This window comes from Macrotis lagotis, chromosome 1 (assembly GCF_037893015.1).
Source record: "Macrotis lagotis isolate mMagLag1 chromosome 1, bilby.v1.9.chrom.fasta, whole genome shotgun sequence".
NCBI classification, from domain to species: domain Eukaryota; kingdom Metazoa; phylum Chordata; class Mammalia; order Peramelemorphia; family Peramelidae; genus Macrotis; species Macrotis lagotis.
This window is the reverse complement of record NC_133658.1, coordinates 486,512,432-486,527,240: the sequence shown is the minus strand read 5'-3', so window position 1 is coordinate 486,527,240 and position 14,809 is coordinate 486,512,432. Positions and strand designations below refer to the sequence as shown.

At 33.3% G+C, this 14,809-nt stretch overlaps 1 protein-coding gene across 2 annotated transcripts in view; it reads left to right on the top strand.

The window, feature by feature from the left end:
• The window catches only part of MGAT4A (alpha-1,3-mannosyl-glycoprotein 4-beta-N-acetylglucosaminyltransferase A), a 139,150-nt gene extending 126,501 nt beyond the window's left edge, over positions 1 to 12,649 (top strand). The window contains exons 12-15 of one of the 2 annotated variants that reach the window (XM_074213742.1): positions 2,974 to 3,052; positions 4,391 to 4,457; positions 5,024 to 5,136; positions 5,261 to 12,649. In XM_074213742.1, the coding sequence (XP_074069843.1) occupies positions 2,974 to 3,052; positions 4,391 to 4,457; positions 5,024 to 5,136; positions 5,261 to 5,287 (286 nt within the window). In that variant the 3' untranslated portion in view covers positions 5,288 to 12,649. The remainder of the gene's footprint in view (positions 1 to 2,973; positions 3,053 to 4,390; positions 4,458 to 5,023; positions 5,137 to 5,260) is intronic. The other variant, XM_074213741.1, reaches the window with a different exon arrangement.
• The last annotated feature ends 2,160 nt before the right edge of the window (positions 12,650 to 14,809 follow it).

The following is a 14,809-nucleotide window of genomic DNA, read 5'->3' as shown; positions in this document are numbered from 1 at the left end:
TAACTTTTGCCATGGACTTATCATAAAGAATGTGACCCACTCACAACAGAGTTGTTGGTGTTGGAACAAAGACTTAAGCACATTTTTTATTATTATTATTATTTTGGGGGGGGAGTGTAGGGCAAATGGGGCTGGGTGGCCCACCTGGGGTCACATAGCAGGGTGATCGTTGGGTGTCTGAGGCTGGATTTGGACCCAAGTGCTCCTGGCTCAAGGGCCAATGCTCTGTCCACCACCTAGCCACCCCTACTATTATTACTATTTTCTTTTCTTTTTTTTGCAGGGCAGTGGGGTTCGGGTGGCTTGTGTGTCACACAGCTGGGTGATTGTTGGGTGTACAGGGTGGGATGTGGGCTTGGGTGCTCATGATTCCAGGGCTGGTGCTCCATCCACTGCATCACGTGGCCATGCCTACAATTATTACTATTTTTTTATTTTAATTTTTTTCTCTCCCCTTTACTTTATCACTCAAGTGAATCTATATTTTTTTGGGGAAGGGGGTATTTTGTTTACTCTTAAACAAGAATATTTTATCAATGTATAAAAAAATTGTACAAAATGATAATAAATATTAAATATTGAAAATAAAAGAGAAAATAGTTATCAAAATGTTTTACCATTACTGTCAATGTTTTGGAGATTATTCTCTTAGATCCCCAGATAATCTGGCAGCCTTTTAGGGATAAACCAGTGACTTCTCCACTGTCTTAGTCATGGGCCCCTAAGTTTTCTTTGTTGTTTGATCACTAGCATTTATGAAAGGGAGTTTTTTGTTGGGGTGTTCTTTTTCAGATCATATAATTACATACACAAATGAAATCTATGATAAATACTTCCAGCTCCATAGATTCAAACCAGTCTAAACTTTCTCATCCCATGGGACTCGTCTTTGACCTCCCCTAACTTTACACCTTATTTGCACCTTAGATTTTATGAAGTTAGATTACTTAGCACTTAAATCGACACCAATTGAACCCTTGAGTTTTGAAGCCTTTGGCTCCATGTTGTATGGGTATTGGTTTTGGCATGATTATTTTGGTAATGTGGTGAAAGATAATATTTACATAATTTGTTTTACACATTAAGCATTTTTCTTATAACTCCCCTTGGAGGTAGGCAATTTTTCATCTAGTACTTATATATATACTCAGTTTAGCTCTCTGTGAAGACAAATACATCAGGGTTAAAATTAAGATCCTTGGTTGTTAAATTCATACATTGTTTTGAAACTTTGAAGATGTGCGATATGGAAAAAACTTTTAAAATAATTTGTATTTTAGAGGTTCATTATTTATCAAAGTAAAAATGTCACAACATTAAGCTAAAAGTTTTAAAGATATTAAATTTAAAAAGGAATTTTATAGAAATTTGTGCTATGATGGTGCCACTGTTGTATTTTCTTTTTTTTTTTTTTACAAGGCAATGGGATTAAGTGGCTTGCCCGAGGCCACACAGCTAGGTGATTATTAAGTGTCTAAGGCCAGATTTGAACTCAGGTACTCTGAACTCCAGGGACAGTGCTCTATCTACTGAGCCACCTACCCACCCCTGTTGTATTATTTTCCATAAGTGACAGGATTAGTATGATAGCAACAATACACATCAAATGAAGCCAGTGGATGCCAATTGTCACAAAATCTCAACCAAACATAAGATTTTCTCCTTAAATACCTAGTTTCAATAGGTGAAAATTCTACTAGATAAAAAGTAATACTTCTGTCATGAGAATATGAGAAGTCAGGAATATTTTCCCTTGGAAAGTGAGGTGAAAATCCCAAATGTTCTAATATGATTTAAGTGTTTTCCCCAAGCTCTAGGATGACAACTTACAGCAAAAATTTTAATGCAGGGATTTGAATTTTCAAAGAATGTTATCGGGCGGCTAGGTGGCATAGTGGATAAAGCACCGGCCTTGGAGTCAGGAGTACCTGGGTTCAAATCCGGTCTCAGACACTTAATAATCACCTAGCTGTGTGGCCTCGGGCAAGCCACTTAACCCCATTTGCCTTGCAAGAAAAAAATATCATTTGATAAAAGATTTTTCCTTTGTGATTGATTTTAAGCTAGTAATAAAAATTATTTTAATTTTATAAACCAAAAAGTTGTGTTTCTCTGTAGCATTCAATGTTTGTAAAAACATATTTTAGACATATATTGTCTTCTGAGAATTAGATACAAATGCTCTCTAGAACTGAGTGGTAACAAGATAGTTAACTACCTGTAAAAAAATAATCCAATTGCAGATATAAATTGGGATAAAATACTTCATTCCTAGTTTCTAGTGAATGTTAAAAAATATAAAGTCAAAACAAGCATTTATTAAACTACTGCTGTATACTGGAAACCTTGTTAAGCTCTAAGGATATGAGGAAAAAACCAAAACCAAACACCCTACTCTTTCTATAAACCAGATAGATACTACCTAAATTGGAGACACAAAATTAATTAACAGAGTCCAGGGCCACTTAATACAGTTGGCCTACAGTTTTTCAGATTGTTGGGAAAGAATTTCAGTTCTATTTTACTTAATTTGATACCAGAATAACCTTGAAATGCCATGACCAGGTGTAAAATATAGTGAAATATTCATGTTGAATAAGACTTGGTAATATAACCACCATCAACTTCTTTATTTCCCTTGTTAGCATCTGTTTGTGTATTTTTGAAGTCATTCCCAAACTCCCTAATCTGTAACCTCATTGCTTTACTCTTATGAAAATTATTTAACATAAAATATGCAGGTTTGCTTTTATTATTAATCAGCTAATGTTTCCTTTTTCAGTGACAGGAATTAAAATGTTGCCTTTCAGTCTTACCTATAAATCTATGAAATAATTAAAACATAATTTGCAGTTCATCTTGGGTATATTATCCCTGACATATCCAAAACTTCTTTCCTAAAATCGTTATCCTTTTGTGATCTCTACTTTATCCCTGAATACTGTCATATGCAACATTATTTTTTTTTAATAGTTACTTGTTCCAGAGTGGCAATCCAGAACATCCAGGAGATATATTGATAAATACAACTGTGGAAGTTTTGCCTTTTAAGGTATGACTTGATTTTTTCCCACTGAGCCTTCCTTAAGTTCCAAAGAAAGGATAGCAGAGATTTGATTTGATTTATAGGTCACCAACATGGCACAAGATAAAACAAGTTGTTTTGATTTGAAAGTTTTGGTGGTGATAATTGTCTATTTTCCTCATTTTTGAAAGATAAGGGGGCTTTAGATTTTCTCAAAAGGAGACTGAAACTTCCTATATGATTAGAGTAGATCTTCCTTTTAGTTTTAGTTTATCTATTGCTGCTAGACTAGTGTGCATGTAGTTTTAATTATCATATATGATAAAATTACCTGTTTTTGTCACTTTCTCTCTCCTATTGCAATCATCAGAAGAGATTCCATTTGGGAGATACTATCAGTAGAAACCTCCACCTCAACTTAGATGGGGAAAGGATGTCATGTTTTCACTTTCCCTCCTGCAGTTAACTTAGGAGGTTCCCACCTGAGACATTCACAGCAGAAGCATCTTTAGAACCTGGAATTCTCTTTTCTCCCATCTTTTTTGTGCCAACTGAACTTTTTTCTTTAACTCCAGGCATATTGAATCATACTCCTGGTTCTCTCATTGCCCCTTCCAGATCCTCATTCTGCTATTCTAACATTTCTTGAAGTTCCTACCATCAAACTATGTCACTTTTATTATTAGAGACCTTTCCTTTATGATTTTTGACTTTGTCATTCTCAAAATCTGTGGCTCTTCCAACACCCTGGCCTCTGCTCATAGACTCTCACCTTAGATTTACTACTACTCAAAACTGTTCTTTCTCCAGAAATTTGAACTCTCAGATCACAATCTCTGCCCTTACACACTTGGTCTCCCCCCCTTCCTTTTGAAACCAATTTTTAGATCTTACCATAATCTCTTGTTCTTTACTTATTGTTTTTCCCAGTTCATAACATGTTTTGAATTTTTTTCCTCCTTATACAGTCTACTTCTTACCTCTTCATTTGTTCTGGTAGCATTTTTCTGTCTAGTCCTTTCTTTTTATAAAAATATACTTCTTAGGCCGCTGCTCCCTTAGCCTCTCCCTGTGGGCAGGTGCTGTCTTCACAGTTTTATTAGCACAGTGCTAAAATATAGAGGGCTTTGCTGATTTTTTCCCGCCTTTTATAAAAACATTATCATTTTAAAGTTTCCATGTACCAGATTAATTATACAAGTTCTGAAAGTTGTTTTTGAAGTATGAGAAAGCTTTATATACATATACATTACATATATGTAGATATAGATATGTGTATATAGAAATATATCTATATGTGGCAGTTAGTACTCTGGTTTTCTTTTGCATAAGTAATTGTTTTCAAAATAATTATTTCTATTTTAGGGTGAAGAGTTGGAAATAAGCAAAGAAACCAAAGATAATCAATTAGAAGATGGTTATATCAGAATAGGTAACATACTTTTTTTTTTTTTTAGGTTTTTGCAAGGCAAATGGGGTTAAGTGGCTTGCCCAAGGCCACACAGCTAGGTAATTATTAAGGGTCTGAGACCAGATTTGAACCCAGGTACTCCTGACTCCAGGGCCGGTGCTTTATCCACTGCGTCACCTAGCTGTCCCAACATAAACTTTTAATAACTCATTTGTTCTCAAGTATAAATGCTTTCAAACTTTTATATTTTTATTCCCAACAGCACATAGCAGCTGGTGCCTAAAATTTTTTTTTATTGATATATGGGTTTATTCTTGAACTATAACTTTATTTGGGGCAATGCTCTCATTGTAAATTTAAAATAATAATCAGAATTCAGTCACTTTCAAAACCTGTAGGGTTATACTTATTTATGGCTATTATATTGGTTATCATTTTTATTTTGTTTTAGGTTTTTTGCTTTCTAATAAATATTTCAGATGAATAATCAAAATTCTGGTAAATTTTGTTGGCATGAAAATTTGGTTAAATTTTTGTGTTTTAATTTATTATCATCTACTCACTGGTGATACTTTTTTATTTTGAAGGAAAATTTGAAAGTGGTGTGGCAGAAGGGATGGTAGATCCCAACCTAAACCCCATTTCAGCCTTCCGTCTTTCAGTTATACAGAATTCTGCTGTTTGGGCTGTTCTGAATGAGGTGAGATATTTCTTTTAAAAAAAGATTACAACCTCCTTTTATCTTAAGACTTTGATATTGCAGTGCATTTAAAGATTTTAGAATTTATTGTTTTTATAAATTACTGTAAAATTCTCTATTTCAGATTCATATTAAAAAGGTTCCAAACTGACCAAGTTCTCTTACGAAGTCAAAATCATTTCAGACAAACGATCTCAAAGGAACTTTTCAGCTCTGAATCTTATTCTCTATAAGATTCTTCTTTAAGGGAAAAAAAGTTAGAACAAATTCAAGACAATGAAGCATGTTTTTCTCTTTTGTATTTCACTTGAATACTACCTCTTGTGAAATCTACTGTAGATAAGATTGTATTAAGCCTTTCTGTCAGATCAATTCAGAAAAATAATCTCTCATCCATAATATTCATATGAAGCCTAAGTCCTTATTTGAACATCACTTGTACATTTTAGTCACATTGTGTTAGTATTGTCTTGTATTATTTTGGTGATTTGCTAATTCGTAAGGTGTACATAATATTACAATCCTTCATTATAAGAATATGTTCAGTACCTTTTATGAAGGGGGCACTTTTGGATTCCATTCATTTTACTATTGCAAACCCCCTTTTATAGATTATCAGGGATATATATGTATAAATATAAATACACCGAAAAAACCCATTAAGTTAATTTATTGAAATTATTTGAGAAGTAAATATTTTTATGCATTAACTTTGAATTACTTTTTTTTAAAAAAAGATTATACCTTGCTTTTTTAAGTTTTGTGTTTTTCTTTGAAAATGAAAACATTTCAAATGGTAATGTCTTTTCAAATGTACTGCCAGTATAAATGATTCTTGATGGATTTCCTAAATGAAGTACTTTTGTATCCTAAAGGATCTGAAATAGTGTATTTTCAAAGGCATCATCATTCTTTAAATCCCCTTGCTTTGAATGAGATTCTGCGAGGGCTGTAACACTGTACTGTGTACAGGAGTAAGGCCATACAAAAGCAATTTGATAAATTTTAGCATACAAATTGATTGATTAAAAATAAAATGACAGGCTTAATGTTACCCTGTTATGCGTTGAAATAACAAATCGTATTTTCTTTTTTGATTTTTGTAAGCAACTCAGTATTCTTTTCATTAAATATTACCAATACACATTCATATTTTATAAGTTTGGACAAATTTTTGGTAACACTTGTATCAAATTTTTTTCTATGAAATGTTAATGTATTTACAAATTTAAAGACAAACGTTGTGACAATTTCTAGTGAAAGATACTGTTGCAGTCATGTTGTATTTCTCCACTGCTTTAATTTCCATTTTAAATTATAAACCTGGTATCTAAATTCCATTGCATAATTACTTATATGAAATTCCAAAAATACTATTTAATGTTTTTATTATCTTTGTAAAGGTTTTGCAATTTCAATTCATTTTATGTTGGTTTTCTTGCTCATAACTTGCCAAAAAATTAATTTGTCAGGCAACAATGTCCAAGTTCAGTTTAAACTTTGCTTTTGGGGCTTAATCATCATTTCTGAGGCAGTTTGGCCAAAATTCCTAAAAGCAGATGATTTGAAAAGGAAAAAAAACGATGTTTTTTGGGATATAAGGAGTCTTTAAAAAAATTGGTTATTATAAGTTAATCATTCCAAGAGCCAAGAGCCTCTAAAATGCAGCCTCCACCAGAATTATTTAAATACAACCTTGGGACAAGATTGGGGGAACTTAAATAAGAGCATTGAGAAACATGTATAGTTGCTACTGCACTTTGCCATTCGAAAATTAATTCCAGTCAGCCTAATTTTCTTCATCCCCTCCTTCCTGGAATCCAATTGGTTAATTCATAGCTCAAACCCACCTCCTTTAGCAATTAATGAGCTTTTATGAACTCCTACTAGTTATATAATGCCACATATTTGTATGTTTAAGAAGTCTTATCATTTCAGACATGTTAGAAATTTTGTCTTTTCAGCTTTTTAGGGAGCATCTCTTTCTTTCTTACACACACACACACAGACACACGCATTTTCTCTTTCACGAATCACTCTCTTCTCCTTCCTTCTTCTGTCTGCTCTTCTCCCACTTTCTCTCTGTAAGAGATAGCATGGCATAGGGCATTAAACCCCTCAAGCTCTAGGCAATGAAGATGCAGATTTGTGGGGTGGAAGAGTCTTCTCACCTCAGGACTCCCTGTAACAATGAAGTCACAGGTCCCAGTCCCAAATTCTTACTCCTAATTTGTTCCTGCATACCCACAATGCCTAGCACAGCACTAGGCACAAAGGTGCTCAATAAATACTTGTTGGTTGGTTTGTTCATTGTTTTTCCTACATTTAGTGCCAGTCAAATGCCACCTAAATGTTCCAGCATGGTATAAAGATGCCTATAAAAGAATTAAAACATAGTTTTTCAGAGTGAGGTTAGGTTTTAAAGTATAAAAGGTATTATTGTGTTGTTTACCAAGAGCTCTTCAAGGAAGCTTTCTGGGTTTGGAAGAATAGGTGACTATCATGACTCAATTCTATTTTATGTTTAGCAATGTTACTTTTACTTTTATATTCAAAACCAGTCCTATATTTGTGATGTATACTTTCAAATCTGTCAATTAGGAAACATTTAGATATTCAAGAATGTGCTGAAATGAATGGTTTTGTCGCATTTCATAACTCTCAAGGTCAAAACACATGACTATATATATATATAAAACATGTATATAATTTGTATCTGGGAATGATCCAATGATGAGAGCTATTGCAAAATTTTGTTAAATGTGTTTTAAAGTGAAATAAACTTCCCATAGTGTTTTGTTTTGAAAGAATTAGATCTTTTTTTGTAAAGTAACAAAACTGAAAGCTGCCTTAAAGGATTTCTTTAAATTCAAAAAGTTTTCACAAAGAAGCTTGAATATCTACCAGGTTACTAAAAAATATTGGTCACTCAGAAATTGTAGTTTTAAGAAAGTGAGACAGAGAGGGGAACTATACTCATTTTGGAATTTTAAATTAGACACCCACATTTGGAGTAGTAATATTTATCTTTCACTATGCAGTGCTCAGATTACATTAAAGATTTAGATGATTTGTCTTTATAGCTCAGTACAAAATTGTTGTACCAACTTATTTCTGTATTTTGTATACTGGAAACTTAAAAAAAACATCATCTGTTACTTCATATTTCTAATGTTATATCCGTTAATTTTGTGCTTATCTAATATTGTCATGCCCTCTAGATTCATGAGACATCTACAAGTAGAAAGAAAATAGAGGAAAAATTACTAATAATGTGGCCAGAAAAGCCATTCAAAAAGTCTACTCAATTTTCCTAGGAAAAAAAGCTTGTTTTAATTAATTTGATAAAATGCTATAAAAGCCAATGCTTTTTTGCTATATTCGTGCATGTGCCGTTAATGCTACAATTATACATCCATGCTCTTGAAAAGCATGATTTTTGTCACCATATATTAAAGACATTTTGTTCCATTTCAAAGGAAGGAGGTCTGTTATATTAGATCACATTGTGAGAAAGTTCCCTGGCTTTTTAGTACTTAGAGAATGCATTGTTTCAAAAAAGGTAAATTAAAGAAGTTCAGTGTCAAATATTTCCAAAGTATTATAAACATTTTCTTGATAAAAGTTCTGTAAAAGCAGAAAATGTTTATTTTTCAAATCTCTTGATTCCAGGCCCTAGCATAATACCTTTATGAGGACATGTTGCTTTTAAAGAAAATGTTTTTAATATCCTTGATTGTTAGCAAGGATATTTAAGAATCACCACCTTCTATAGTTATGCCTTTGTATTAGCAATCAGTGCTAGAATTAATGCTTTATTTGGATTGATACTACGTTTTATTTTCCCTTAAAACTCAGTGTTTGCCCAGATTTGATCAAAATATTTTTTGAGGAAAAATGTTTTCTGAGCCTTAAAAATGGCCCAAAGTGACAATACTGTAAGATGCACTGCCAGCAAATAACTTTTTGTTTGGGCACATGAGTTTTTACCTTAGAATGATATAAAATATTTGTTTTAGACAACTTTTTTTTAATTAAATTTTAATGTGGACCATCAGTTTTTCATTTGGACAAGTTTTTTTTTCCTTTTTTAAGAAAAGATTAACATCTGGAAAGACCTTCCCTATGGAATCTTTACCTGACAGGTTCTGCAAGAGGCTTTCTTCAAAAAACTTGATCCATTTTTCCCCTTAAATGCCCTCATTACTCAATTGTGCAGTATCTGCAGTAATTCTCTTGAGTATTTGTTGAATTTATATAGATAGTTGGATCTTTGTTGGAAATCTTGCTGCTATAAATTGAAAACCTGATAATAGGTTATGTCGATTGTGCCTTTCATCACTGTTCTTTCTGTGCCACAGCTGTTCATGTGTATTTGAAATAAAGAATTTTTTTTTAAAAATTCAAGCAGAATTCAAAGTTCATTCTAATAAAACATTGTAATATGAAACATACATTACATAGCAATTTATGGTCACAATACATACATTAACTCTCATTTCATTGCCACAACAAACAGGAAGAGATGCAAAAATATAATATCCCAGAGTGGTTAAATAGCTGAGATGGAACTTAAAGTATAATGGGGGGGGCAACAAGGGGACTAAGCCAGAATACTCTGGTTCTTGTATTTATTCTCTTATTACCTTGCTTTAGGGCCCTGGGTGGGTATATAACAATCACTCTGGGTTTGCTTCTTTATCTAAGGAATGAATCTCTCTCTCTCTCTTGCTCTAACTCTCACTGTACTTGTGGAATACTCTCAAAGACCCACATCACAAAATATTGCATCAATACATGCTACCATGCCATCTTTAGATAAGTAAGCTTTTCAGAATGATCCTTGTTATATTGAATACCAATATAATAACTGGTTAACATTTGTGTTCATTCCTTTAAGAAAACCAATTTCACAAGACAACAAATTAAATTCTTAAACTAAAGTTAATATACATAAGCAACCTGGGTAATGAGACTAAAAATCAGAAAATAAGTTAAAAACATTTATAGCAATTTACATTTTTGTATCAGGTTACATGTCATTTCATGTTTTTGTTAATGTTTTAATAGCTGTACAAGTACATGGAACAAATAAAAATTTATATAAAAACAAATTGATACACAGTTCCCAAGTATAAACAGCTAAAATTACATATATCCTTTTCAAAGGAATAGTTCGTAAGGCCTGGTTGGAAATTCCAAGCTAGACACACACATTTTTCCTATAGAAATGGTCATGTTTTAGTTTGGTCAGATGTTTCAAGCACAGAATAGGTCCACAAAAACCTACACAAGTCCACAAAAATCTATCTACCAATTTGCTTAACATTGTTTCTATGAGCAATGCATTTCCCACTGAATTCCATAATGGAACTAGGGCTAAAAAAAAAAAAGACTCATACTGCAGAATGGTCCTTTTATTTTATCAAAGTGTTCACTGCAAGGTTCTTTTATACCTCATGTTAATTTACCACAATTACTTTTCTAATCATCTTTTCTGGATTCCAAACACAGCATGAGGGGAGACAAACATAATATACCCATAGGAATCTAGATGTTCTTTGGGTGAATAGATGATGAAGATTCAGAACATTTCACTTATCATCAATTATATCCTTTCTAAAAGTGACAATCATCAATCTCATTTAGTATTAGAGTAAAACAGTTTGAGATCTTCCAAAATCAGATTTTTAATTTTTTAGCAATGCTTCCTCAGCATTAAGTTCTTTGATTTTATTCAGCCCTGTAGAGTACAGTATAGGGGAAAAGATGATTCCAAGTAATTCCAGTTTCTCAGTGAACACCAATCCTAGGTCCATCAACTTTCCTGTCAGTCTTCAGAGATCTGCCCTTTCTGCTTGCTTTCACTAATGCCACAACCCTATCTTCAAACTGGGGTTCCCTCCCAAAATCTTATCAATTGAAACACAGATTAACACATTCTTCCCTACTTCGTTAATGAACTAAAGTATACAATTCTCCTTATGGTTTTAAAAGATTTTCCTGCCAGATATAGGAAAACAGATGATTTTTAAAATGGCAGGAAAGTTATGTAATTCTAAATCTTTTCAATCTTTACTCAGGTTTAAATGGCAGTAGTTCTTTGTATCCTATTTGCTGACCCATCTTTTTGTCTAGCAGTCAAAATTACAGCATGGATAAATGTCTTAATGAAACTAAAGTCACTAGCCTCAGGAAGTAGTAGTCAACACAGTTGATGTTTTAAAAAAGCAAAACTTTTTGTCTCAACTGTGTAGGGATTAGAAGCCAGGTTATGTTTAGGTTGTTAACATTAAATATCAGTATACACCCAAATCTGCTATTTTGTCTTTGGACTTTCAGGTACTAAAAGAGATGGCAGGTTTGCTATAGTACCTATCCATGGTCCCCTTGCAGTGTCTCTGGTTCTCCATGCTTGAAGGTAGACTTTTCACAGGCTTTAGATTATTTTGCATTGACCTTGAAGGAACCTTTACTGCTTCTGATTTTACCCATTAACCTTCTGCTGCTTCTGACTGTTTTATCTAAGAATGTTCACCAAACCAAAACAATTTAATTTTTTCACTTACTGTGCTTAAGTGATGATTTACACTTAAAGGTTTCCTAAGTGCTTTAAACTTATCTCATTCCTCACTATACTCTATAAAGGAGTGGATTATCCCCATTTTGCAGATAAGGAAATTGGTTAAGTGACTTGCCCAGGGTGACAAAATTACTAAGGATCTGATGAACTCAGGTTTTCCTGACTCCAATTCCAGTACTCTATCACTCTGCACCTAGCTGCTTATGTGGCAAATAAACTTGTGTTCTCTATAATCTCTAGTTCTATCATCCCTGAAGCCTGTTTTCATTTCAAAAGATTCCATGTTTTCTCTCTATTCCCATTTCAGAAATCATACTCCATTTGAATTTCCAGGTCATTCAATCCTGAACTAGATGATTTGATGATGGCCATTACTGGTGTAAGTTACAAGTTTTGCCCATAAGCAGAATCGGTATAATCTCTCCATTATAATACTTCCAATAAAGACCTGTAGGGTCTTAATATACTAAATAGAGATACAGAGCCCCAAACATATCATGTATCATAAGATTCATTAATTAGATGTATAGTGTATAAAATGAGGTAAGTGTAAATGGGATTCAGGCTTTGGTTAGGGTTGTACCAGATGATAGGTCCTTCTGACCTAATATTAAAATGGCCATCATGTCTCCTACTGAATTTTCTCTTTTGTAGTTCCTTCAATTTTCATATAGCATGGTCCTCACTCCTAACATTTACTGTACCATTAAAAATCCTTTCTAAAATATGGTATCCAAATCTAGTTACTATCCTCCATAAGTGGTCTGACAGCAAGAATCACATATACTGAAGTATACCAATGAGACCATAATTCTAATCCCTAATTAATAATCCCACCTATACTTTCTCTCTCCTCCCCAAATTCTAGACAGTGACTAAAAGGGATTAAAACTACATTAGTTACAATATAAAGATTATCAGACTGCTTTTGGGGGGGGGGTTGGGGGAAGAAAAATAAAATTCAAAGCATTACAAAAAATGAGAGGTAGAAAACTACTACTGTATATAATTGGAAAATAAATAAAATATTTATTACATAAAAAAAAAACACTTAGCTTTTTGGCTGCCAAACAGTTAACTCCTATTGACCTTGTAATTCACTAAACTACCACATCTTTTACATTGGAGCCAGTCTAGCCACATATCCTTGACCCATGAGTTGATTTTTAAAAGCCCAATTTCTGGATTTGTCAATATGCAAAGCACAGTGTTAAAGTACTAAGGATATAAATAAAAACCAATTCATCCCTTCCCTCCAAGAAGTTACTCCTAACAATAGGAAATAAAGGAGTCAAAAGAGAAGTCAGCCAAAAAGTTCTAAGCAAGTTGGAGGTGAGAGAGAAGTAAAAAGTGGGGATATTGAGTATAACCTCTGGAAGGGCTACCGAAGTTTTACCCTCAAATGAAAAAGGAGAGACAACCTATACTAATATACCTTGGTAGGAAAGTGAATGTTGAAATGGAGAACAGTGAGTAATCCCCTTTGATCAGAACATCTAGGTACATGAAGGGCAAATAAGGTGAAACAGGACTGGAAAGCTGGACTGAAGCAAAATTCTGATGAGCTTTAAACACTATACTAGGGAGTTTGCATTTTATGTACAACTAAAAGTTTTTGATCAGGGAAATGATAATGTCAGCTCTGTGCCTTAGAAATATCTGCAGCTTGAGAGGAGGTTAAATTAGAGAGAATGGTGGCAGGAAGATCATTTAAGACATTCTGACAATAATCTAAGCAAGAGACAGAAAAGAATACAAATTTGAGTAATACCTTCCTTAAAAAAAAAAAAAAATCGCTGTATTTTTTGGAATCCAGTTCTGTTTTCCAACATTGGCTATGCCTCCTAGCTTTGTATTGTTTGTATATTTGATATATTTGCCTTCAAATGTTCTTTCCCTCCTTAAATTTTTCAAGAGTATTTTGTTAGAATCTGTCCTTCCCCCTTAGTTCCAACTGCTTTGTATACTTTTGAACTCCTTTAGAATATAAACTATTAAAGCATATAACATCTGGTTTTAAATCTCAGTTCAAGATCCAACTCTGAACCAAGGACAAGGCTTAACTTGCTGGGCCTCATCTATACACTGAAGAGTCTAATTTAAGACTCATTGGTCTTCAAGGTCCCTCCCAACTCTTAAATCTATGACCTTTTTTGTAATTTTTAATACTCATCCTACCTTGCAAACAGTAGACACTTGATGTTTATTGAAAACACTGACAAAATACTGAATACACAAATCTCTGACATTCCACTAAAGATTTCTATTCAGGTTGGAACATATTCATTACAATTTGACCACTCTTTGGGTCTGTTTTTCTAATTAAGCCCTGAATTGCATCAGCTATTATGCACATCTCTCCATCTAGTCTACAAGAATATTGTCTATGCAGAACTTTGTCAAAAAACCTTGCTAAAACCCAAATATTAAAACAGTATTTAATAGTCTGACCTATCACTTTAATACTGGCAAAAGAAACTAGCATGATAAGCATTTAATGAAATTATGCTGCCTCATAATGATTATCCCTTTCTGTAATATGCTTATCAATCATTCTTTAACAGTAAGCTGTGTATTTTAACAGGAATTAAATTCATGTTCATTACCAATTATTTTGAAGAATCTACTTTCTTAACCCTTATGAAATCAAGATATTTACCTGTTCTCATTCCCATGTATGTTTCCTATTCTTCATGATTCCTCAAAGAAGTCCAACCCTCTTATTTTACAGAAGAGAAAGCTGAGGCACAGAGGTTTTAAATAACTTGTCAGGACACATGGTAAGTAGCAGAGCTTGGAAAAGGCTTCTTGACTTTAAAAAAAGTTGATTACCTTCCTGAAATGAATTAACCTCCTTACTGGACAGAAAAAAGAATAATGAATTATTGCTATGGCAACAATCAATTTCTTACATAACAAGCTTTAAAATTTTAAACATTCTAAAGTGTTCAGGGCAGGTGTTTTCCCCTAGTATACAAAAGAATGATCTGAGATGTCACCCAAACTGCCAGAGCTAGTTGGCCAAAATATGCCATTTCAAAGAGGTCAATTAAGGATTACTTAGCTACATTCATTAGAAAGCACCAACTA